This window comes from Haliotis cracherodii, unplaced genomic scaffold (assembly GCF_022045235.1).
Source record: "Haliotis cracherodii isolate W230 unplaced genomic scaffold, xgHalCrac1.p SCAF_8, whole genome shotgun sequence".
Classification (NCBI taxonomy): domain Eukaryota; kingdom Metazoa; phylum Mollusca; class Gastropoda; order Lepetellida; family Haliotidae; genus Haliotis; species Haliotis cracherodii.
The window spans coordinates 9,954,271-9,982,226 of record NW_027266341.1 but is presented as its reverse complement, the minus strand read 5'-3'; the positions used below and the strand labels follow the sequence as shown (position 1 = coordinate 9,982,226).

Sequence of the window (27,956 nt, the reverse complement as noted above, 5' to 3'; positions counted from 1 at the left end):
GTCAGAATTTAAACAAATATGGCGGACTCAGGAAATTCGGAAGCGGGAAGCGGATTTTTATCCAAATTTTTGTCTGAATTATTTGGAAGTCCGTTGAATCTGGCTTTAGTAGGCGTTTGTTCATTTCTTGTTTACAAAATCTGGTCAAGCAGAAGGAAGCATGACCCACCGACGCCTCGGGAACCTGAACTTCCACCCCTGAAAAAGCAAGATTTCACACACGAGCAGTTGCGAGAATATGATGGAAAAGCAAAGGATGGACGTATCCTGATCGCTGTTAATTGCAAAGTGTTTGATGTCACTCGAGGAAAACGATTTTATGGCCCAGGTACAGTATAATATTATTACAAAATATCATTTTTACCCTTCGCTATCTCTTACATTGTTTGTTTGACACTTGTAGATCATTGTGTTATTTATCAGCACGTACAATGATTGAGGCGTAGAAAAAAATATTACGCCAGACGGATTATAGTGAGATATATTAATTTACTGATGTTATTCTTGATATCATTGATTTTTCGGAAATATTAATGATCAATAAGTTGTTAATAAGAGATTCACATTTCGAAATAGTTACATGATGTCCTAAATCATAGTAGATCTAAATCATTCTTACTTGGTAATGACAAACATGCTAGTGGAAGCAAGAGTCTTTTTTATGGAACCAATATGGCTCCACATCTGTAAAACCTTTCAGATGTTGTGATGGGAGTTGCAATGTTTTCAAACTGACTTCTAGCAAGTCATAGCATTTTTTTTATACATTTTGTCAGTGACTTGCAACTTCGAGAGGTAATATGTCCCTTCACAATCACATCAAAAAGAGCTCCATACACACTAGTTAAAATATTGAGTGACTTTTTGTTTTCTCCCAGAATCTATTTTTTTTACATCTTGTACATGTCTCAATAGTCTGAAATTAGCTGTGGGACTAGTTTGATATGAACAAGGGGTCTACCCAGGCATATTCATGTTATATGAAGGTGTCCATGTGCAATGTTCAAAACTATGCATGAAAGTCAATGGCTCATTGCGCTAATGTTAAGTATAAAACATTTAGGGGGACACAGAATTCTAATGTTATATGATAAGGTTTCACATTTTCTGGGACATTGACTGATCCATAGGGGCTTGTGATCCACATATTAACAGCAAGATATATGTACGGTCACTAACAGGGTCATAGTACCATATGCTATGATACTGTTAGTGACCATATATATCTTGTTGCTAATCTTTGTAATTTGGTAATGATATAAAGAGAATGTCCTTTCAAAAATTGATAAAATCCGGAAAACGTCCAGCAAAATCACTGAAGGACCCCCGGATGTCCCTCACACTGATCATGCTGATATGTGGGGGAAATCTGTTATCCAAGTTAAATGCTAGTTTCATTCAGCAAACCTTGATTATGTTGACAAAACTGGTTTTGATTGAAGTGAAACAATATTGTTGAGGCTACCATTTGACCCTCTCGTTAAACAAACAAAATAGAACCAAGAATGAAATTATGTTGTGAGTGCCGTGCTCAACTGACGGATGATTTGTATTTACACAAGTGCCATAGAAGAGAGATTGAGGGGCGTTCAAAATCAAAGGACCCGGACAAGCACAAGTCTTCTGCTAAGAAAACTAAGAACACAACCAAGCTAACCGTCCCCTCTCCTGTAACACTGAAACTACCTCCAGAACCTGCCCTGCCTGCACTATCGGTGGCCTATGACGGCATCTCAAATATTTTTCTTACTGACAAAGTTTTTACTCGGCTGAATCAACAGTCCATCCCTAAAGCGGCCGGGTCCATGTCTACCATGTCTACCTTGGAACCGCCAGGTACATTGGACGTTCGCATGGTGTTTTCTTCCGTCGAATTGTCCCCGAAGAGCCTCTTCATCCAGCTTTCTACGGTGGCCACAATGGAAGTTTCCCTTACTGTGATCTCATTTTAGCTTCCCTCGATCATCCTACAGCCTACACTTTAGTTGGATTGTCTCCTCCTGTCACATCCAATCCTCACGAGACTCAAGCCGTCGCCTCTGCCATATCCTTGCACAGCAACTGCACCCTCTCCGCCATTATTGAAGGGTGCGGAAGTCAGATACGGCCTTCGCTTCCCACTATCTCTGTGACACCGCTGCTTTTGGCATGTGCTGCCTGGTATTGGTTCGAAGATCCTCTGGTGGATATTGTCGATCGATCCTCTTCTCGTCTTAGCATGCTTCAATCCCTCGGGTGGTTTGATAGCTTTGATGATGTGTCAACAGAGATATCAAGCAGCCGCACCCTATTGTCTGGACGATTTATAAGTCTTATAATTGTTCTTCGCAGCTACGTGGTCATTCATGTAATTTAAAAAATATATATTTCCAATAAGAAGAATGGGATCGGAATGGGAATGGGCGTGGAAGAAGGGGGTAGGGGACTGTTAAAGCCTATTTAAACACCTTTCCCTAAAAAAGTACAAGGTCATGTAACAATTAATAAGAGCCAAATGTACGTAAGATAATATATTTAGATAACTGAACCTACTGTTTGCAAGTATCACAAATCACAAATATACATGTCATACATTAATAATAAATAAATACACACATACATATACAAACACATAACCAAACCGGTGTATCCATGCACATGCACTTATGCCAGGGCTAGAACTAAACTCTAAAACTTTACTAGCCCTGGTAAAGATTAAATGCCCTCAGTGTTAAAACAATGGCAAATTTGAACTAGCCTGCAGGGATTTGTAATAGCCCCAGGCTAGTGTGAAGTTCCAACCCTGTGTAGATACTTATGAATGTACATACTTACACATGCGCATATACATAGTATTACACAATACACATGTCAATATATACAGACAGACAGACACGCTTGTAGACATATACCTCAATGTACCAGATTTTGATACATACACAAAAGTATTATTATTGTAAAGTAGACACATATTTAATTTTTGAACAGATTGTACAATAGCTAATTTGGTAACAGTACATGCTTTTGCATCTCAATATTATACTGAATCCCAAGTTATATCCCTTTATGTAGTAGTAGTACATATAATTAGGAACAGGGTTTGACAAATGTCTTATCTACACACTATCCCACTGGTCCAGTAAGAAATTTAAACTACTGGCCCAGATATTAAGTTACAAGTCCAACAGAAATTCAGAAATTTAAGAGAGCAACACTTGTCAATATTTGTCAAGTAATTTTATTCATATCAACCATAAAACAAATTTTAACACTTGTCTTCACGTGTTGACATAACTCAGTAAATCTCTGCTCCACAAACTAGAAAGTCAACCAGGTGAACTGTCACAAGTAATGACAGTAATATAATATAGCTACTTAAATTCAGTTATATACCATTTGAAGGCTTATTTACAAAATTCATTCAGTCACGGACAATGATTAAATAATTTGAAAACTATTTTTATCCCCGGCCCAACAAATTTGGTGGGGGATATAGAAACGGGCTCTGTCCGTCCGTCCGTCCGTCCCGTCACGTTTCGTTTCCGGAGCAGAACTCAGAAACTCTTCAATATTTTTTCATGAAACTTTGCAGGTCTGTCAAGCACATGCTGAACTAGTGCCTTTTGCTATTGAGAAATTTTTATTTTTTACGTTTCCATGGCAACAAGATGGACTTAGGTTCAGTGAGGGTAGGGTTTGTTTCCGGAGCATAACTCATAAACCGTTCAATATTTTTTCATGAAACTTTGCAGGTCTGTCAAGTACATGCTGAACTGGTGCCTTTTGCTATTTAGAAATTTTAGATTTTTTAATTTTTTTTTACGTTTCCATGGCAACAAGATGGACTTAGGTTCCAAACTCTTCTTTTTTTTACAATTTCCCTGACAAGTTCCACCTTGGTTGAAAAAGGTTAGGGATTGTTTAGATTTAATTATGTCATAAATTCTGCAAGAGGGGCGGGGGATATAGCCATGTTAGTGGCAAACTCATTGTTTTCATTTGCTGCCACAGGGGGCGGTCGGGTAGCCTAGTGGTTAAAGCGTTTGCTCGTCACGCCGAAGACCCGGGTTCGATTCCTGACATGGGTACAATGAGTGAAGTCCATTTCCGGTGGCCCCCGCCGTGATATTGCTGGAATATTGCTAAAAGCGGTGTAAAACTATACTCACTCACTCACTCATTTGCTGCCATAGTCTTCTTGATCTTTCTGAGCCACAGATCTTATATGGTCGAACCAAACAGATCTTCCCACAGAAGAAATCTTTTTGAAAATCAGTATTTTATGGTATTTGGTTTTAATTGTTATGTTACAGGCAACAGTTGAGTTCAACATTACGATGTCTGAGAGTCAAAATTAGGCCACCCAGGTGTCCCAACTGTTAAGGATCTGACAGGTGTCAATCAACCCTGAGCCGTTTCTTTACAATATTTGTGTCATTCCTTCAAAGCATTTCTAAAAAGTTATTATTTGGTACATTCGTTAAAGTCAGTCAAGAATGATTTTGAAAAGAGAATTATTTGTTGTTTGCAAGTGAACATCGGGACAAGTGACATCGTATCTCGTTTTCGAGCCGATGAACAGCGACAGATTTCCTCTTTAATCCGTTGCATACATAACATATTACCTGAACAATTAGGTTCCAAAATCATAACATATTATTGTTTTAAATGTTAACTGATTATTTTATGTAAAAAACTCTACAGACTTTCGTCTTTGTCTTCATACACTCGAAACGTGCATGACGGCAAATGTGTCCTAATATGGTGGCTTTCAAAATATATTTTTTCTAGATATTTATCGAATTTTTCAAGTTTTATAAATGAAACATTTCTAGAGATAAATGGACGAAGATCAAAATGGTAACATATTTGACCCATGAACACATCGTTTATTGGGCGTAATTTGACTTGAAATTGGGGTAATTTGTAGATAATTATATAAGGACTATGTCGAGTTACTCAAAATGATTCGCGTGTAACACATCCGGTTACTCGCTGTTCAAGACAGCCGCCAAACCGCAATCTCATGTAGTTCATGTTGCAAGTAATATTACTAGATTATATAGATATATCCTATTTTCGAACATTAATTATTCCACTGGGAATAAATGTATTTAAAAATATTATCATTCGTATTAAATTACATTCAACTTACATTTCTGTTCTACTTAAGAATAAATTACATTAATATTTATGTATTTCTGTTCATTGTTGACTTGATGGGGAATTATTCGCGAGGACAATTACACATCGTTTAGGAGGCATGTTTACCACTATCAGCTGTTCATTTCGTTGGCATGCAACAATCTGCAGTTATCAAATTTCGACAATATGTGTTTAGATCGTAATTCAATATATTTAGAGTGATGACATGAAGTAGCGACGACATGAAATAGTGACTGTTGAATGGTATTACAGTTTGTTGGCAAAAAATATATTATTTACATTCCAGTGCTTTCATCAATTTCGCCGTCTTATTTCTGTCTGAAGTGTGTACCATATCATAGGCCGGGTCTCTGATCGTATCAAATGAAATCTTATCAATATGCACTTTTCAATTAATTAATCAATTAATCAGTTCATTACTCAACAACTATTGCTCCAGGTTCACCCTCTTGTTTAATTAGCAACAATTAAGTCATTTATTTCACACAGAAGGCGGCATGTTTGCCATGTGCAGCTGCCAGAAAATGTTTGCGAGTAATCGGAAGTTGAAAAGACTGTTGACATTCACAATGTTTAAGAGTTACATTTGAATGATTAAGTCACAGTTTTCAATTTTTATGGACGAATTTGGAAGCAAACGTATCGCATCGTGTTGGGCCATTAGAAATAGTTCCAAATTTGTAATTCACGCACGGTGGCAATTCTTGCACGAGGGTACGTTCATGAAAGCTCTTCCACTGGTGCCGTCACTGGCTAGGCGAATCTCATCTAAATTAAGATCGTTTCTGATCTGCAATTTGTAGATTAATATGGAGAAAGAGTTGTATTTATATTCATTTAGTTTTTGTTTTGCTGTCATTCCAATATCGAAATTGGCTCGTGTTTTGAAACTTTACCTGTGATTGCCTTTTTTTCTCTTGATTTCTGCACGGACGCACATACATGTAGATCAACGTCTTTGATTTCTGCTAGGATTTAAGTCTTTAAAAAATATGTTTAATGACTTGGAATTGTAGATCACGGAATAACATTTTTGTGCGCTACCAAAGTGTTTAGTTTGTAAAAACAAACACTTGTTTGCCAATCGGGGATAAAAAAATGTTTCGCACTCCGCCATTGTCAGCTGATGCAAAGCTCCATGCAGTGATATAGGAATCGGATATGCACATTATTAAGAGATACAAATGTAGCATGCAATGTTGCGAGTATGCCAATCGCTGTTTCGATTAACAACATTTGTCGATTGAATAAACAAGCGTGTAAGTTTTGAATTGACATTTTTAGGTACCGTAGATTAATTTATTCAACCTATGCAACATTTTAGATTTTTGTTGGTGAAAATGAGAGTGTTAATGCAGATAAAACTATTGAAAGCTCTTTGCGATTTTCAATCGCGCTGATTGAATGTTGATGCGATATCTACGACAACAATGCGAGAATATCGCGTAATCGCAGGCTAAGTCAATCCTTGCCTTATGAAGATTGCAATATTGAATAGTTAGTACATGAAAAGGAGTAAATGTCGGGTCCTCAACATGGTGACCGTCTCCGTGGTCTAGAGGTAGAGCGTCCCCCCGGTCCGGGGTTCGATCCCATGCCGTGTCATATCAAAAGATGTTAAAAGATGGTACCTGTTGTTACCATGTCTGGCGCTCGGTTTTAAAGGGCTAAACCAAGGACTGGTCGGCTCGGAGTCAGTATACTGTGTCTGAGTGGGGTATCCATGTCAAACTGCGGCATGGTATCTCAGTGGGCTAGCACTATAAATTGGCATCAGTCTGGACTGGTACAAGCAGCCACACACACGTGCATGCATGTCGCTATATAAGTGCAATAATCTTGGACGCGAAGTAACACCCCATTTCAGTTTTCACCCGACCTCTTCAAAATGGTATCCACCACAGCATGTAGGAGACTCAGGAATATGTCTTTGATATATGTGTGCATTTAAATGACTGCATCCCAACCTGAGGTGCGAGTGGCTAGTTTGCACAGAAAAGTGTACCATAGTCCTTCTAAGATGTTCAGGTGTGATACTTTCAGTGAAATCGTATACAGTATATATGTCTATGGTTGTGGCCTGTTACAGACAAAGGTATCTGCATTCAATGGTGGGATAAATGCATAGTGTGAGATAAGTTTAAGAATTGGAAATTTTACAATACCGTATTCGATGTAATAAGCGCCCGTGGCGATATTTGCTAATTATATTGGTTAGTGAACAGTCTCAATTAGCACCCCTTCTGATTGATCAATGTAAGACTTATTTATTCGTGTATAATATGCACTCGTGTGTTATATGCATCCTTAATTAGGGGCAATTAAATCCTGGAAAAATATATCTGTTGTATGTAAACATTTCAGGCTGTCAGCATAAACCACGAAATTTACGATCTTTCAACTCTGTTTTTTTTCCATCAAAATATTATTTTATTAAGAGCCCCCATTTCTATTTTTGAGAGCGCCCTGGGCGTTTATTACGTCGAATACAGTTAGTTTATTTATATATTTATCCCATACTACACGCTATATGCCCCCCCACCCCCCGACCATCTTGCATGACTGCTCCTCTAGCCTGTTCCTCTAGCCTGCCTATGCACTGGAATTTACCGGTAGTGTGTTACCTATTTTGGGGTTGACCTTGGTGATGCTCAGATGTGTGTAGGTGATTTGCTTAGTGTGAGATAGTATCAGTATATATGTGATTATTAGATAAACACTTTATTGTAAAATTTTCAAGTTCTTTTTGATGCGGTTATTTCATTGCACACCTGCACTTTGTCATCCTTATCTTTAACTCAAAACTTTCTCTCTTGTGACTATGATATAATCAGTATTAAACATAGAAACGTCCTGTGATGATAGCATAAGAGGAAAGCATGCAATGAACTGATAATCATCATGATCATCCGTATGGTCTCCGTATTATTATACTTATTAAACCTCATCTAAATAATCATGATAATAGCCATTTTGATAAATTTAATGCACAAAAACATGTGTGGAAGTGACAGGAGAGGGCACTCCTCTCACCATTTGTCATGACTCGTGAGCTTTGTTCCTTTTGTTCCAGGACGGGTATTGATACACATGGTAAATGATTTATCCACATCAGTATCCATGCAAGTTTCACTGTCCCTGTCCTCAACATTCCTAAAATATGAAAACATCATATTTAATTAACATATTTTTTGCACTAAAACGATTTATATTTTTCACATTTACCAAGTGTTCTATTTCCATAACAAAAACACCATGGCTTATGCCCCTTGCAATATGACGTCATTGGTGCCAATTGATAAACATTATGGCGTCATCATGCTTTGTTAGAGCCGCTTCACGTGGTGTAGGTACAGTTTTGTGATTCTAGCATCTCAGATGCCAGCCAGAATTGTGTTATGCTGAGTCACCACTGCGCCGGAGTGTGTCGTAGACCATGTTGTTTTACCGCAAACTGGTCCTTGATATCTTTTGCGTTGAGAATAGACAGGGACCCAGTTGAATTGGCACCAATTACGTCATAATCTGAGAGGGATAACTCAGGCCTATTTTGCTCGTAAAACGAAGGCCTCATAACGGCATATCACTTTCGTACTATTGTGAGCTTCCTACTTTCACTGTGAAAAAAAATGAGTGTATATTTTCAAACACAGATACTAACTAATTCTAAAATTGCGTTTTGTTTAGAAAAAGAAATAAAGTGATTTTTGCGTGTACACTTCCAGAGCTCCAGATAAGCTTTTGGTGTTGTGGGTATTTTACCCATGCATTTTAAAATCATTGGGTATCAGTAATTCTAGGTGCGTATTCAAATTTCTGTTACCCACTAGTTTTTACACATGTGGGTATTTAAGTTAAATATTTAAAAACACTATTCATCTAGTCCCTGCAAACTGGTGTCGTGTGGGTTCGAGAGCTTTAGAGGACTCAAAAATACCACCATACTTCTACAAGAAAGTGTGATGGCAAATGATCATGATGAGTTTGGCAAGGTTGACGGAATGCCAACTTATAATTTCAATATAAGTTGCTCATTTGCTAATCAAATACGCAGAGTTACTTCACAATATTTTGATGATACGCACAAGTTTTATTTTTGTAGCGTATCTGTAATGTTCGTTGCGTATTTGATACGCTTGGATTATATTTTACTGCGTATTTCTGCATTTCTGATGCGTATTTCACGCAGATACGCAGCTTATCTGGAGCTCTGCACTTCCCCTTTAAATGTTCATGTAAGTCATCAGTGTGTCCATTGTTAGCTGTATCTTCACTCTGTTTACCAAAGCTTTCTTATTCAGTCAGGCAATTCATCAATTAATCATGATGACAAGTTACATCTCCAACAAGAAAGCCTTAACTATAAATTGTCTTGAGGTCTGCCTCATCATGCACAGAGACATGGCAACAGGGCCTTGTTGCACAAAGCAACCTTATTCTCCAGCAATACCTCTGATGATATGGGGGGTATGTACATGATATAGTGCCATAGGTACATGGTCAGATCATGTTCACTGAAAATAAACAGTCAAGTCTCGTTAATCAGACAATCAACTTCAGGGATGTGAAATCTCCACGGAAACGCGGAAAATCGCGTTTTTTAAAACAGTAGTCCTCGGGAAAAATCATCTTCCGCGTAAAAATATAATCAAAGATTTTTAAAAAAACACTCCGAAAAATATGATCGAAAACCGGACAATTGTCGCGGATTGTCCTGTTTTCGATCAGAGCTTTCAGCAGCATAGATTTTCGGACATCATACGTTTTCTATCACAAATTCTTGCACTATAACGTGGGGTGTGGCGTCACACAGAAATTGTAAATACTCAGAGTCAGATGATGGCTTGTTTTAAGATAAAGTTGTCTTTTAGCTTGTAAATGAATGAGATGTTTTACAGTTGTTCATGTGATTAGCGATAAAACTGTGAATGTTTCTTCAGCTTCCAAAAACCCATAACATGGGGATATATGTTGTATAAATGCCTTATGTTTGCAATGGAGTTTTGTTTTTTTCAACAAAAGGTAAGTAAGTACTAGGTAAATTTTTTTCAATATGCTTCAACATGGGGAAAGGGTCAGACATTGCACGCTTGTGACAGTTGTCCTTGTGTCTGGGGGATGGGGGTTGAAGTTTATGGCAGTATTGCTCCCAGACCTAGCGGGTAGCGAGGTGCGCGGAAGCTATGCCCGATTTTTTAAAAGTACTGATTTAACTTCGAAATTTTATAGCATCTGCCATCTTGTTTATTTGACTTATTGACTTTTGCCATTGACTTGTTACATTTCTTGGTGTGAATGTTGTCCAAACTACACGAAAATTGCTTAAAATGAAAATCAAATGTTAAAAAAAATTCTGGGGGGGGCATGCCCCCAGACCATGGTCCCTACACTTTTCCTCTTTTTTCGGGAAAATCTGCTCACATCCCTGCAACTTTATCCGACACAAATGATGGGAACCGATTAAATCAGTGCTATTAAGACCTGTTAATCCGAAGGTCTCGCACTCTAACTCCGACACAACTAATTTTCAACAAATTGCTGAAATTGTTGAAGTCGACATTAGCCACTAAGAAAGCAGCTTTCTTAAGCATTGCGACACTAGTTTCAAATTGGCAACTTCCACTCCAGATTATGCTTTAAAAAGTATTTTGAATCAGTCATACAGTTTGTAACAGTAGTATTGTGTTGAACTTTAGAGGTTGCATGTTTAGAAAACATATTCCGCTAACAATGTAATTTAACAATATGAATATTTCCTTTTTCCCTTTTTTATTACAACATGTTTGAATCGTTATCTATCGTGTAGTTGTCAAATTTTCGATCACGAACGTTGATACTACCTAATTTCATTTATCCAACATACTTGTTAATCCGACATAATCATATGCAACCAAAAATGTCAGATTAACAGGACTTTTGTATATCTCGATTCAAGTCCTATCTCGACTAAAGGAGCAAACCTCAAGGACCCCAGGATCATGTAACAGTAACTATCATTATCATGGAGTCATGGGGCTGGTCGGGTAGCCTTGTGGTTAAAGCGTTCGCTTGTCATGCTGAAGACCCGGGTTTGATTCTCGACATGGGTACAATGTGTGAAGCACATTTCTGGTGTCCCCCGCCGTGATATTGCTGTAATATTGTTAAAAGCGGCATAAAATCATACTCACTCACTCATCATGAAGTCATGACTGTTTCATTGAAATAATCCTTATGTAGCAACTTTTGATGGATTAGTTAACTGCAACTGTAGGCATATTTATCATCAACTAATGCATATATTAAAAGATCACTGGTTTAATTAACCAGGTTGGAATTGTGACAGGTCTCACTGTTGCAGCAATTATGCATACCACCTTGGCTGTGTTGGCGACAATGTCATCACAGTCTTCCTTGCTTTATTTTAAAATTGTCCCAGAGCTCTAGATAAGCTTTTGGTTATTTGGGTATTTTACCCAAGAATTTGATTTTGATTGGGCACCACAATTTTTAGAAGATTTTTTTTACCCACTTGTTTCTTGACTTTTGGGTATTTGAGCTTTAAACCTGTTTTGTAATAATCCCTGAAAATCATTTAAAACTCTGTGAATCGTTGTGTACCCATCCGTGTCTATGTGCAGTTCCCTCTCTGGGAAGCCATTTTTGTTTGCAAAACCTAGCATTGGAAGAAAGGTGTTTTTTTTCAATCACCAAGCAGCAACTGTTTAAGATACAACATGTACATAAACGTTTCAATTGGCATCTTCCAGTATGTTTGTTGCAGAATCTTTTCCAAATGTAACTGTCTGTAAGTGAATTTTGCGATCGGCTGATACACAATCCTTTAGTCGAACAGTAGTAATATATGCAATCATTTTATACAGTAGTTATAATATTAATATTATTTAAGTAGGGTATTTATAGTTTTTGTTGCGTATTTGATGCGCTAGGATTTGATTTGTCCGCATATGTCAGTTTATTTATGCATATTTTACGCAAATACGCAGCTTATATCGAGCTCTGATTGTGCAATCAAGTAGTGTAAAGTTCAGTTGGACTGTTAATGGCAGTATAGCATGTTATCATGTTCTAAAAAGGAGTTGTGTTGTTTTCAGGAGGTCCCTATGGAATCTTTGCGGGCCGTGATGCATCACGGGCCCTAGCAACATTTTCCCTAGGAGAGGAGGCGCTTAGGGATGACTACGATGACCTCAGCGATCTCAACAGCATGCAGATGGACTCAGTCCGTGAATGGGAGATGCAGTTTACAGGTACAGCATCACATTGTCATGGCAATTATTATTCAGCAATTTAAAAAAAATCGTTGTGACCCTTATGCTTATTTGTTATTGTGTTTTGTCACCATGATTATGATGAAGAAAGATTTTGTGATCAAGGTTGAAAGAATATTTTTTTTTCCAATTTTATTGAAATAGTTTATCAACAATGATCAATTCAATCCTACCATTCTCAGAAACAAATCATCTTCAAGCTGGTAGGAATTTAATTACAATTTTTGTTTTTGTCATGATATGACGATGCATTGATGTCATTGTGATTTGCAAAAATATGATCATGGATGTTTCTAGACCTGCTCAGAGGCCGATATTCAAATCTGCAGCACTTGTTTGTGTCACTATATAGCTGAAATAATGCTGATGCGACGTTAAATTTTGACTCACTCACTCACACACTCATATCTGCAGCAAATCAGTAAATATTCTCCAAATCCAAATTGAAAAATTCCCAATTCATATGATATGGTTATAATGTGTTATGGTGTGATGGCTTGATTCAGATGGCTTGATTCAGTGACTTGTGGCGGGTTTGATTCCCGACATGGGTACAATGTTTGAGGCCCCTCAATGTTTGAGGTTCTAGTGTCCCCTGCTGCGATATTGCTGGAATATGGCTGAAAGCGACGTAAAACCAAACTCACTCACTAACTCATTACTTGTATTTCACGGATAACAGGATAAAAAAGAGAAAGGGATTTTCACTTTAATTGACATTATTGTACCAAATGCAAAGATAATATTCAAAGTTAAAATATCTCTGAAATTAAGAGAAAAAAAACATTAATGAAGTACCAATTTTGAACAAAATAATAGTTTTTTTCTGATTTGGTAAAAATATAAGTGAGAGCTGTTAGAATATAGAATACAAAAATGTTCAGCAGCATTTTGAATTGAGATTTGCTCTTGGCAATAAAATTACTATTTCTAATGTTTTTACATGTTTAAGATTGTTACTTTTCTATTTTCTGAGAAAACACAAAATCAAGGAATGTGAAACATTGCTATGAATAAAAGTATGATGGGTTACAACACAACGGGTTTGAGATTTGTTCAAAACATAATCTATTATTGCTGTAACATGTTCAAGCAAACTGAAATAAGATAACATAAAAAGAAAAAAAGAAACACAAACCTTTTGTTTGTCATATTAAATTTACAATGATTTATTCCCCTAAAATTCAAAATGGTTTAATAAAAAAAAGCATTTTTAAAACAATATAACCATTATTGGTTCAATTCATTCCCTGTTTCACATCTTACACCATGGAGGGGGTGGGGTTGTCTAGTGGTTAAAGTGTTTGCTTGTCACGCAAATGACCCGGGTTCGATTCCCTACATAGGTAAAATGTGTGAAGCCCATTTCTTTTGTCCCCTGCCGTGATGTTGCTGGAATATTGCTAAAAGCAGCGTACAGCCAAACTCACTCACTCACTTTTACAACTATGTTATTACCTCCCCTACATATTGGATTTGATAAGCACGGTAGCATAGTAGCCTACTCATTACGGAGCTAGGTCATGCTGCTTTCTGCTTGTGATGAACCAACACATAGGCACGGTCTCCTTCTAACAAATGACTGCCTCCGTGGTCTAGAGGTTGAGTGTCTGCCCGAGAAGGAAGGTCCAGGGTTCGACCCTGGCTGCATCATACCAAAAGACGTTAAAAGATGGTACCTGTTGTTTCCCTGTCTGGCGCTAGGCATTATGGGGCTAAAACAAAGACGGGTCGGCTCGGAGTCAGTATACTGTTTCAGAGTGGGATATTCATGTTAGACTGCAGCATGGTATCTCGGTGGGCTAGTACTATAAATTGGCGTCAGTCCGGACTCGTACAAGCAGCCACACACAGACGTGCATGCATGTAGCTATATAAGTGCAATAATCTTGGATGCGACGTTAAACCCAATTTCACCTCACCTCACCTCACCTTCTAACAAATGTCACACAGTTCAGTGTTTAAATAGAACTAAGTTTGAGCAACTAACAACCTCTCAGGAATTTTAAGAACTAGTGAACCAAATATAACATGTTTATCAGTTAAAAAAATAGAAATGCATGTACTTTTTATTCCATTACCCATGAGTCCCATATACCATTACTCATAAATTCCATAAGCTTTTTTCAGAAAACTATCACAAACAGACCATGGCAGCCAATGTGGAATAAAAATGCGCGGAAAGGATAACATGGCGGGATTGTTCTTGACATAGAAATGAAAACTATTTATGCAGGGAATTAATATATTGGTCGGATATAAATCATAACACACCAGTTATGACAATAGGGTTAAGTTTTTTTTGCATGAGAAAGAAAATCAAATTATTCAGAATATATCTCAATTTCAAATTTGTCAAGTTCAAAGTTTGTGAAGAATGTACGGAATATGGTTGACAAGCATATATACAGGTATGAGGCAGTGTAGATTGGGATGTAGCAGATGTTATTTTAGGGATCTCACTTACTTATTACTGTAGAGATTCTAATACTGGATTAGGTATGTAATCTAGGGCTGCAATGAATATACCATCAGGCAAATATGATTCGTATCATGAATATAGTTTTACGAATAAGAATATTAAGTAATAACAAGTCAGCAGCTGATGTATTACTTGTTATATTCAGCGAAACAAAAACAACATAAATTATTTAACATGGTTTGTTAATTATTATTATCAGAGCTCCAGATAAGCTTTTGGTGTTGTGCGTATTTTACCCATGCATTTTAAAATCATTGGGTATCAGTAATTCTACCTGCATATTCAAATTTCTGTTACCCACTAGTTTTTACACATGTGGGTATTTAAGTTAAATATTTAAAAACACTATTCATCTAGTCCCTGCAAACTGGTGTCGTGTGGGTTCGAGAGCTTTAGAGGACTCAAAAATACCACGATACTTCCACAAGAAAGTGTGATGGCAAATGATCATGATGTAACTGTCATCGTGGAGTTTGGCAAGGTTGACGGAATGCCCCTTTATAATTTCAAAATAAGTTGCTGATTTGCTCATCGAATACGCAGGGTTACTTCACAATATTTTGATGATACGCACAAGTTTTATTTTTGTAGCGTATCTGTAATGTTCGTTGCGTATTTGATACGCTTGGATTATATTTTACTGTGTATTTCTGCATTTCTGATGCGTATTTCACGTAGATACGCAGCTTATCTGGAGCTCTGATTATATTCAACATTTATATACTTCACTTATGCAGGTACTAGTATCTGCTCAAATGAGACAATGACCAGTGACCACAATGATTAAATATTATGAGAGTGTTATCTTTTGAAGACATCTATGCATATAATATCTTCTTACTGATATTTTTAGGTACAGGGTATGTAAATGCACATGATTGCATATTCATAAATATTCGATTCTAGTGGCCACGAATAACGAATTCAATTCATAAATTGATACGGTTCGATTCACCAAAGAGGCGAGTGAATCATAACAGCCCTAATGTAATCTAAACTACCAGTTGTTGAATTTTCATTTTGTGGAAGCCTCGGTGGCTGAGTGGGTTAGATCACTGTCTTCATGTGTTGGTGATGAGGTGCCTCACTCTGGCAGTGTGTGTTAGAATCCCGGGTTGGACTCAACTACAAAATTTATTAGAATCTGTACTTTACTAAGAAAGTGTAATCCCATGTTTTTACATGTTTAAGATTGTTACTTTTCTATTTTCTGAGAAAACACAAAGTCAAGGAATGTGAAACATTGCTATGATTCTGACTGATTGGGGTCTTTGATGAATTGATGGTACACAGGTGGTATGTAATAGCCTTGATCACGGTTGATTGCTGGTTAGAGCCTTTTGATGTTGGAGTTTGCTGAGGTAAAAGTCTTGTAGGGGCTGGTTGTAGGGGCTGGTTGTAGGGGCCTTGATTTCGTCCCACTGGATGCTGTGGCTGGGGTATCATGGGTAGGGTCTGATAGAGCTGACTTTCAGTCAACTTTGGAGACTGAGCTTTTATGTTCTTTGATTGGGTTTCGAGGGGCCTTGATGTTTCGCCAATGTCAGTTTGTCCACAAGAACACGGAATGTGGTTCACTGCTCCTGATGGTTCTTGCTGTTGGCTGAATGGTGCTTTCCCTGGTATTTCGGGTGTTTTGAATGCTGTTACTTCTCTTGAAGATGACATCAGTGTTGGCCTGTTTCTTTAGAGTCTTTGGATTTTGTGGCTTACACTTCTAACTTAGGGAGGCTGATCACAAAGGGTACAGATCCTTGACAGGGAGATTTCTAGGGTTTCCTGGTTATGCTCTGTATTGTCTTATGAATTAGGGACCAGGGCCAACTTGTACAAAGGGATCTTAGCACTAAGATGATCGTAACTCCCATACTTTAACATAGGCTTACAATAGTCGTAGCACTGTGATCGCTTTGTGCAAGTGGGCCCCGTTGTCTTTCATGCTTAATTTGAAAGATGGCAAAACCTTACATATGACTGCATAGTCAAAGCAAACGTGCCTCTCTCTATTCACCTGCCCTGATTGTGCTATTGTTGAATAGTATTGAAAAGTTTTATTGAAAAATATCTATCCTACCATCGAGCATGAACAGAATGATGTTAGTGGTTTCATCAGTGTTAATTGTAATGTGATCAATCACATCTACACTGTTCAAGTTTAACGGTAATTACCAGTTTTTTACCAGTAAAATTAGGCTTGGACCGGTATTTCATGTGACTGCCAGTCCCTGTGGACAGGCAAATAACATACCTTATACATCTTTGTTGTTGAACAAAACATGGGTGATATTCATATAAGTACATTTTTCGAACAAAGTTAGCTTGTCTGTTACCATCAGGGGTTCTCCGTGTCGATTTTGAGGTTAAAATATCCGTTTGTAGTGACTTCTGTCTCAAAATATTAAAAAACAATGAGAAAATTGTAACTGAAGTTTTTGTGAATGCCGTATAGATCTAAACTAATTACTTCAGAGATGACATCTTTGCACTGAACATGAAGTTGAAGGAATTAAAACCAAATAATTTGCATACGTTTCTTTATTTGTTGAAAGTTGGGACAGGCCAAAATTAGGGGTGACTGGTAATTTTAAGAGTTACCAGTCCACAAGGACTGGCAGTTTCAAAAGCCAGTGGGAACATTGATCTAGTATCAGGCTGGCTTGATGAAAGGAATCTAATTGCACATGTACATGTTGAGACATGAAAAGTTATTTCACCAGACAAAACCAAGTTGCTCCCTGGTCCCATTACTGTATCAAAGTTGAAACATACATGCATAAATTAGCCTGAACAAGTAAAATCTCCAATCTTTGATGAATGAATTACAAGTAACCCAGAGATTATTGATGTTGTATGGTAAATAAAGCTTAGCGCTATTGAGAGTGTTCAAAGATTAATGTTACGTGGACAAGTAAGGGTTAGGCTGTCAAAATATAGAAGTTTTGTACATGCACAGGTGACAAATATTAGGTTGCATTTTTCAATAATACTATGTTTATAATGAACCCCATGAAATTGTTTTCCCCATGAAGCTATGAAACAAAGGTGCAAATTCTTTGGAATAATGTGGCTATTTTCAATAAAGAGCAATTACAGTTCACCGTGGCTGGGTAACTGATGTATTGTTATATATTGCCTTTTGACATGTTCAACAAGCTGTTGCTTCATCAGAATCACCTCCATGCTCTCCGGGACGTGACTGTTAATAATAAAGTGAGGCATCAGGTGTCCTGATGTGTTTTATTTGTCAAGTCACGGGCCTGATCATTAATTTGATGTCCCATCACCCAGTCTGCGACTTTAGCCACTCGTCTGAAGCCCAAGACTAGTAATATTCTGTTCGGTCTAGTAAGCGTTGCTTATAATATCCATATGACACTAAACTCTACAGGAAATGATTCTAGTTCAAATGCTTGTTCTAATGTACATCTCTTCATGTGCTGCTCACGACATCGATACAAATGCAGGGTTTATCTAGACCTACCCGGAGGCTGATATTTGGGCTAAGTCTGCAGCAATTGCCAGTAAAAATTCCCAAATGTGAAGTTCCTATTTTGTGTAAATATTGTATTGTACTGATGCTTGTATTCCACTGATAGATAACAGAATCAAAAAGGAAGAAACATAATGCTACAATGCAATGATAAATGCCCCTAAAAATTTCGGAAATATGAACTTTAAAAAAATCCCAATTTTAAACAAAATATCAATTTTTTCCCAAGTTGCCTATCAAGGGCACATCTTAGATTAATCCCTGTATTAATCTATGTAAGCAAGACACAGAGGTTGCGCATTTTTCGCAGCAGTATTTAAGTATACATCTGTAAAGTAATATGGTCACAGTCTACATGGGGTTAGTATGCAGTGTTGCTATGCAGTTGTGTACCCCGGGTATTTTAATGGGGTCGGTTTCTTGGTATATCGAGGGATATCGTTTGATAAAAAGGTGATTTATTTTGCATATTTTATGCAAATATGCAACTTATCAGAGCTATGACTGATGGCATATTTCTTACCAAATGCAGATGTCAAAATATGTTTAAATGCCACTAGTCTAGATTTCAGGTTTCTATGAAGTATACCCCCTTTAGTATATACATGTATGCAGCGTTCCTTGAACTCGAAAACTGACAACACGGCCTAAATTGAATGAATAGGGTTCTGTGTGTTGTCCCATTGTTATGCTGTGAGTGTGTATGCATATGTTGTGCAAATGACTGCACACTGCAAATGGTACACTTATTTCACTCAATGGTGTTCAGTGTGTATATGGTGTAGGAAAATGAAGTTATTTGGTATTCTAATTCCTGTCCTAGTTCACTGACTGAACATGCTGAATGTCAGGCAATCATGCTGTGTTGCAACAAGGCCGTTTTGGTTTTCAATGGTTTTTCTCTGGAGCAAAATGAAAATAAAATTAGACCCTTCTTTTTTTCGTTTGTTCATTTTTGTTAAATAATAGGTTTGGCACATTTTATAGTTTATACATTGCTCAGAGTATTGATGCGTCCCTCTAAGTTCGTTTTTTGACCTGGGAGCCAAGTCTTATTTATATTGGAAACATGACAACAGGTCGGTGAAACAGACATTACTATTTCAGCATATTGCACACTAATCATGTTTCATCTTGTTACTGGCAGTTAGATAATGTTGTTTTAGAACCAAAGTCATTTCCACAATTTCTAGATGGTCCAGTTGGTTAGGTACCACTCTTTGCTGTACAGTGTTGAGCTTTAGGAGTGCTAGAAAGATATGATTGTGTCTTTAAATCAAATATCTGCCATGATTATGTTTCTAAGTTGGTCAGCAGCACCAAACCCATGTTTATGTGGTTAAGCTGTAAAAATCTAAGACCTGTATTACAATGATTACTTCAGGCTTGCTCACTCCCACGCAAAAACGAAGGCACAAACAAACTTTAGGATGAATGGCATGTATTTAACATAAAAATAAAAGACTTATTAAGACTTGACTTTAAAGCGCTATAGCAGATCTCAAGGATCGAAGACACCTTAACTTTGAAATTTTCACATTGAACAAATATCTCTATGACGTATCAAACATTTGTCTGTTTCAGAAAAGTATGTGTATATTGGTAAGCTCTTGAAGCCTGGGGAACTGCCCACCGAGTACACAGACACGGAGGACGAGGTCAACGAGGACAGTAAAGACAAGAAGGAGAAGAAGACGGACTGATTGTGTGTGTTCCTGACTAGTTGGATGCTGCCATCAAAATATAGGGTCTCTGCCTGTCATGGCGGCAGCAGCATCTACTGACTGAATGAATGACTGACCAACCCGGCCTCTGCCTACACCGGACTCTCCATCCCGGCGGCACTCACGGAAGGATCTACTTGTTAGGGTTGGAACGATTCGTGAAGGTGCATTGCGATATTTAGTGCCACGATAAGGTTGTGTATATCTGTACAAAGTACAACATACAAGTATTATGCTTATAGAGTTAGGTGAACTGGTATGCAATAATGAAAATGAATAAATATATTGTTTTTCAGAATATTGAACCGGTTATCTCAATGGGGGCTGAGGGGCAGTGGGTAGTCTTGTGGTTAAAGTATGTTTTGGTCTCGCTGTATCTCAGGGTTTGATTCCCCACATTGGTACAACGTGTCTAGCCTATTTCTTGTGTCCCCCGCCATGTTGGTGCTGGAATATTGCTAAAAGAAGAGCTTAACCATAAACACTTACTCGGGGTGAGGCTCGCATCAATCAGAGTCATGGCAAGTTTTGTCCAGTGATTCAAAACCCACCTCGTGTGTAGAACCAAATTGAGTTGAGTTCTGTTTGTATCGTAGCATGGATTGTATCATGACCACCTACTTTTTGTATCATAACCTTATCAAGTATTGTATCGCCACAAAGTTGTATCATTGCAATCTGGTTAAAATCAGATCTTTTAGTCTTCAATAACTCTCTCAATAACGATTTGACTAACCCTCCATAAGTGCAAAGAGGTCATGCTAGGTGGAATTAATCAGCTAATCAGAATAGAGGCTTCTGAATTCTCGGAATGAGCGAGAGAGCATTCAGTATGACTAATGTTAGTTTTGTATCTCCAAAAAGAATGCTGAAGATATTTCAATATTTCTCCCTTATCAGAGAGGTATTGAATCATGTATAAGATCTGATTTTAATGAGGTTGTGAATCGTTCCAGCCCCAGTTCAAGTTGGTGTTGATTTTGTCTAGAAGTGTTAGTTTGTGTAATAGCAAGAGTTTTTGCAAACATGATGCATATAATGTCAGTTGGAACCTCTCTGTGTGTTTGTCTTTGCTAGTACAGACAGGAGACAGTCCTGCCGAGCCGTTTGTTGTGTGGGTTGCCTTATCAAATAAGACGCCCAGCAACTGGAGTATGTTCATAATTTGGCAGTTCAGTTTCCCTGTAAGTATATTTTTAATGTTTAAGAAGGTAGGATGATTGGTCATTTTAAATGGATCTGTTTTGTAGGATATCATGATCATAATTTGGACTTCACATTATGACACAGTAATAATATATCAGTGTGATTCAAAGAAAATATTTTTGATGTTACAAGTTACCGTGGATCAGGTTTCCCTTTGTGCTAAAAATACCTGCAAGAACTCTTTCTTCCTTAGTCAACTCGTGAAAACTCTGCACGTCTCAACCGATTTCAGTTTGTCGACTGAATCATTTGTTTTTGGCCTCACCTGCTTAACATAAAACCTTAAGAATTGCTGTGATCACAGCAATTGGGGACAGAAAACATTTCACATGTGATGGATGAATCCATTGCCATTGAACAAGGGACAGAGGTGGATGTGATGTGGTGTTCATGTGTAAGTATTTGTAAATGCAAATTGATATATAGATACCTGTCACCCCTTCTGCTGTTTTCAATAATCGCAGGTTTGTAATAAGTTTTTCAATTGACTAAAACAAGTCTAAGCATCTTTTTTGTCACTAAATACTTTTTGTAACCTTTCACCTCTCTAGAATTTAGACGAAAGTATGGTAACCCTTTTTGTGTGTACCTAGCAGTGTTTCAAATCAAGAATGAAAGGAAAGGTTCTTGTCATTACCCTGATGTTACAGATCAAACCGTTAGAGGGTCCCCAAAATAGAGTATAGAAGCAGTGAACTGTACGGAGCCCCTTCTATTTCTAACGGTGTTGTGAAGACGACTTTCAATGTGTTTAAAGGCGTGACAGACAAGGGCATCATTCCCAACAATGATCTTGGAGCTAAGACTTTTGTAAGTCAAAACTGAGCCCACAATAAATTTAGATTTTCATCTTCATTTCTCAGATGTGAGACAGGAGGCTTTTTGTTTTACATAATTCATTTTTAATCAAATTATTCAAGCTATCTCTATTAACTGTCGGGATGTGATTCACATCTCATCAATGTTTGATAGGATTATGTATAAGGTGTATTTCATCAAGTAACGTAGGAAAGTAACATTGCGATTTTCTTTACTTGTATTTAGGACATTTTCATGAGAAGATGAAGGCAAGATAGACACAATTTTATGGATAACAGAATGAAGGCAGTGTCTCGCAAGTGACTCATGTTACTAGACCCAGGTTAGAAACTAGCACTGGTCCTGTAGTCCTTGCCAAATTGCCCAATAGTTAAGGTATCATAAGGACCAGTAGAAATGTTCAATTTTTAAGGGTTTTGCTCTACGTCCTCATTATAAGGACTAGCGCGCTGAAAATGTTAGTTTTAACACTGCTTACCTGTCTTAAAGGTTGCAGGTAAATGTTTGTATGTACATGCTGGAGAAGATAAAATATTGTTTTTCTTAGATTTACTGGGACCAAAACTTCCTCCCTCGCCTATGTTTGTCACATTCATTTTCTCTCTTTTTCTTCTTGTCTTTACTTAGAAGTTTGAAGCAATTGTAAAAAAAACAAATAACACCCTTTTGGTAGAGGGAATTCAAATAGAACCTCTGTTATGATTGGTCTGTTCTCTGAGATGAACTAATCAAATATTTGCTTATGATGACATGACACGCAATGAAATCAGTTGTGATTTGAAAAGCTGAAAAAAACTTTTTAATACAGTAAATCTATACATAAATGCAATACCAGCCACACTATGTCAGACCCTGGATGCAGGGCGTCCAGTAGAGAAGTGGGATGAAAATCTAATTATTTATTATGGCTTAAAGTATACTACTCAAAAGAAGTTAAGGATCACCCGATTCTTTCATATTGGTAATGTTAATCTGTCATGGCATGAGAGATTAACTATTGTAATTTGAAAGAATCAGGTGATCCTCAACTTCTTTTGAGTAGTATATATAAGTTACAATTCTCTTAACGTTAAGATAAGTTTGTGGAACGGGGCCCAATTCTGTTTTTGTTTTCCATTCCTTTTCTGTTTATTATTTATAAGGTGCTTTTTGCAATTAGGACTGTAAACAGTAAACTGACGCAAACAATATTTTTGTCATGGAGTGATTGTTGTATATATAGACATGTCCACATTATTGTACATTGTACAGCATAGTACAATAATGGTTAATTGTTGGTAAATCGCCTGTTATATTGACATAATGCACTTGCCGTTTGACAGAGTCAAGAAGTGTAATCAGCTTGCTATACAGGACGTGTTTTGTGTTGATGCTATCGTTCGACTCAATACATGATGGCTGACAATTAGTTGTGTGTCAGTATTGTTAATATATTAAAAATTGATTGGCACATATGTCAGTTAATATGTCATTTACATGTAGATTTAGTCAATGAATAATTGAATAAGAGTTTGAATCAATGCCTTGCGAAAGATCAGTGTTCCCATGGAAACAGCAACCTGGTTTTATGTAAACTGTATAGTGGTTGTGAGAAGACACACAGTCCTGGATTTACATGAACAAATGGGGGCGGTCGGGTAGCCTAGTGGTTAAAGCGTTCGCTCGTCACGCCGAAGACCCGGGTTCGATTCCCGACATGGGTACAATGTGTGAAGCCCATTTCTGGTGTCCCCCGCCGTGATATTGCTGGAATATTGCTAAAAGCGGCGTAAAACCACATTCACTCACTCACTCACTCACATGAACAAATGGATCACTGTTTAACTATCTAAGGCCATTGTGGAATAATATGTTACGATAATGTTAGTTTTCCTTAAAATGCAGTTCTGGTGGATACACTGCTTGAGCTGTGGGTTATTGTCAAACTCTTGTTTTTGCTCTTGATGCAGCTTGAAGTAGGGAGGAGAATCTAAGACCAATTGTTGTATTATACAGGGTATATCATGATAATATTCCTGATAATGTTTGGTGATGATGCTAAAAGGTCCAAAGACAAACAATTGTGGATGTCTTTGGTTACTTTATTTACCCAAGGTTCTATACCCCTGCTAAGGATGTTATTACAAGGATGGGGTTAGCTCCATTTTCAGGTTTGAGTCTCTCTATTGAGTGGAGGTGGGTTTTGTTGTAACATCCAAACATTAAAAAAAGAAACTGTTTGTCCAGATACTTTTAATGGTTTCTGAATCTTGAAACCAAATCTCTTTATTAACAAGCCAATTTACGATAAAATATTCACCTGCCAATGATTGACCTTATAGGGAGGATTCTGGATTCTGAATGGGTCATACTGCAATTATTAATTTATGTGCTTAAAATTATATGAAGGATAACCAGGGCTCCTTTCAACAAGACGATCATAGTGCTAGGACTGTTGTTAAGTCTATGTAAAAGTGTAGGAGTTATCATTGTCTTAGTGCTACGACGATCCTAAGCCTATGTTAAGGTATGGGAGTTACGATTATCTTAGTGCTACGATGACCTTAAGCCTATGTAAAGGTATGGGAGTTAGGATCATCTTAGTGCTACGACGATCCTAAGCCTATGTTAAGGTATGGGAGTTACGATTATCTTAGTGCTACGACGATCCTAAGCCTATGTTAAGGTATGGGAGATACGATCATCTTAGTGCTATGATGACCTTAAGCCTATGTTAAGATATGGGAGTTACGATCATCTTAGTGCTACGACGATCCTAAGCCTATGTTAAGGTATGGAGTTATGATTATCTTAGCACTACAATGGCTTTGTGGAACAGGCCCAGGACACAAGAAATTATTCCTGATTAATGCTTAGTTTTAATACAGTTGGACCTGTCTTAACTGTCTTAATCAGTTTGACTTTAACATGATAACACTCCTACTTGTAGTCGACATGATTCAGCTGTTCTTTCAGACTTGTAGATACAAAATCAACATGTATTTTTTTAGTGGAGTATATTTAGTCAGCGATATATTTAAATCTTGAGATAATCATCCTTATTGCATCAAATCATCTTCATCAACAGCAAGGCTGACACTTTGTAGTGGAATTTGAGACTGTCTTGAAAAAGTGCAGTCTTATGTGGTCACATGGCAAAGTATGCACTGATCAAGGGAGACCGATCTAGATCATTTTAATACTTTGTAATGCTTCACTTGTTTGTCATCGCCAGTACTTCGCGGGTTTGTGTACCCTGTTCCTCCATCCTCCATGAACATGTACGACTGCTCTGTGATGTCCTCCTGCAATGGCCTATTTCAAGTGAAAAGGGACCCATTGAGAACTCAAACAATGTTATGCACTATACTTGCTACGATTATTCAACAAACCAACAATGACCTGGTTCCAGGGACAGTACCCAGAGAGTTCTCAGACCAATGAGTGTTCAGTTTCCATCTCCGAACTTGCAAGTTTCTTGCACGAAAATTTACTTCCATGAGTTAAAAGCGGCTCAGTTCATTACGTTGCTGAAATAGACAATCATCACTAACGCACCTCATATGGGTGTTTTCGTGGGTGATGGAGGAATACTGGTTGTGTGTGCCCATGAAGTATTGATATGTATACTAATCAGTGAAGTATTGATAATGCTTGTTTGCCTCAGCCTCATTTATTTTGTAGCCTTGTATGGATGACAACCCATAGGACCCCGCTACTTAGGGAGCATCTGTGTAACCCGTTGGGTGGGCTTGGTTTTTGGTGTGCTGGATTTAGAGAAAAGAAATGTAATATACCGGAACAAAATAGTTGAAAAAATTATATACAATTGTTCTCCAACAAAAGAAATCTCACCACCCCACTAATCCCTACCATGGTGATCGGTGACCAAAGTCTCTAAACTACTTTTTGTGTAAAGTCTTTGAATGGCATTTAGAAGTGATATACTTGAGGAAGAGAATTTATGGATGTCAACTTCTTTTTTGAGTACCAACGTTTCGGAGGATATACTTACTCGTTCCTTTACCTGATGAAGGAGTAAGTATATACTCCGAAACGTTGTGTTCCTCAATATAAAGGAGATGTCATCCATAAATTCTCTTCCTTAATTTTTGTGTGCTTCTAAAGAACATTTAGGTTATGTGTGAAATCTTTTCAGCAGCAGTATGGCTGCATTGTGTACACATTACTGAGGTGGCGTTAGAATGTTTTATATTGAATGCAAGTGTTTTTTTAAAAAAAAAGTCTTCCAGAGATTAGCCTATTACTATAAATAAAGAATTGGGATGGTACTTTCTGAGATTTGAATTTTTAGCAAAGTGGAAATTGAGGGTTTTCTGAGCACAACTATAAATAGGCTTTAAATATTGAGGACTGTTTTGAAAAGGCATTGAAAATGGATATGGTTCTTTGAATTCACCTACCAATTCATCTTCCCAAGTAAATAGCCTAAAAATATATTTATCTTTGCATAGCTTGAAATAAACAAATTGTTGAGATCTGTTAGGTGAAGAAAAGAATTTGTATGCTGTCTATTAATAGCTTTAGAGATTTTTCCCTTCCAAGTAATCACTGCATCTTTTTTACCTGAATCTGTATTAACAAGCAAGTGTAATGATATTAGTTTCTGGGGTCGGGGAAAGCCTTGAAAAATCCTTGAAGTTTGTGTTCTTCTGTATTAATCCTGTTATTAATTATGCTGTAAGGGCTCAGAGGGCAGTACTGATTTGTGCTGGAATTTGATTGGATGTTTAAAATGATGCAGCATCTGACTGGGTCAGTAAGTTTCACCATAGTACTTGAAAGCTGTTGATGGTACAATTTATCATACTTATATTGCTACTATGTTGGAGGACTAACAGGGCTCTGACTTCTAAACTTCCATGGCAATTGAGAGAACTCACTACACACTGTGAATAACTGCTTTTCTCGCAATATGTAACCATTATTAATATGATCAGTAATTTCTTGGAACGTTATTTATATGTAATACATTTTATCCAAAGGGAACCAACCATTCTGAGAAACGAAGGTCCAGACAGACAGATAGTTGATTAAACTCTCATTTTATGATTTTGACCATCAGAAATTGTACTACTTGTGTTGTTTGACTAGATGTGTTATTATAAGTTCCTTGACAAACCAGCTCAAGCAGAACACATCAGTTGAAAACATCTACAACTGACCTCATTTCACAAAGGTGTGTTTGAATTGTACATTGTTTTAGTTATGAAGCAAGGCGTTGTCACTGAACAATTGTTGTAATATTTGTTTCACTAGAAGTGTTATGAAGCCTGATGACGAGCAGGATGGATGACATTGTATGGATGACATTGTATAGCTTTGCTAAACAGATTCCATGTAGTGCATCAGGTACATTGGTTATGTCTTCTTTCTAGTCTCAGCCAAACTTTCATCCCCATTGAGTGTACATTATGTATCATACGTCCAGTATACCATATGTACCACAGTGTGTATTACTGTAAATATTGTATGATTTGCTTCATTCTTGAGGATATATTTTCATGATAAACTAATTGATATCATGGTAAACCTGTTTTTGTTTTCATTGGTTGTGAACGTTTTGTTTAAACGTTGCCTGAATTGGATGTGCGAGTTGTGTCTCTAGGGTGTGCCAGAAACCAAGGATGACTGGTTTGAATCTCAGGTTCATCCTGAATATGTTCTAGGTCACCTGGTGGTTTCACCAAAGTGGTAACTATGTAAGACCTGCATCTCCGGGCTATCCTTCTACATGAACTGGACAGGCAGTAACTGAAATAATGTTCTAACAGCTTTGAACCAGACATGCTACTCACTGATGCTTGTAGCGACTGAGG

General features: G+C 37.4%; 1 protein-coding gene across 1 annotated transcript; it reads left to right on the top strand.

The window, feature by feature from the left end:
• Positions 1-8: 8 nt before the first annotated feature.
• On the top strand, positions 9-27,638 carry LOC139449339 (membrane-associated progesterone receptor component 1-like). The gene is made up of 3 exons (XM_071230653.1): positions 9-328; positions 12,240-12,395; positions 19,973-27,638. Exons 1-3 carry the CDS (start codon positions 19-21, stop codon positions 20,089-20,091), a joined length of 585 nt encoding a protein of 194 aa, XP_071086754.1. The 5' UTR covers positions 9-18; the 3' UTR covers positions 20,092-27,638.
• The last annotated feature ends 318 nt before the right edge of the window (positions 27,639-27,956 follow it).

Excerpts from the sequence above, each read along its gene's own strand:
- LOC139449339 (XM_071230653.1), top strand. The coding sequence starts at position 19 with ATGGCGGACTCAGGAAATTCGGAAGCGGGAAGCGGATTTTTATCCAAA. Across the intron at positions 329-12,239 it reads AAAACGATTTTATGGCCCAG|GAGGTCCCTATGGAATCTTT; the intron begins GTACAGTATAAT and ends TGTTGTTTTCAG. Across the intron at positions 12,396-19,972 it reads ATGGGAGATGCAGTTTACAG|AAAAGTATGTGTATATTGGT; the intron begins GTACAGCATCAC and ends TGTCTGTTTCAG.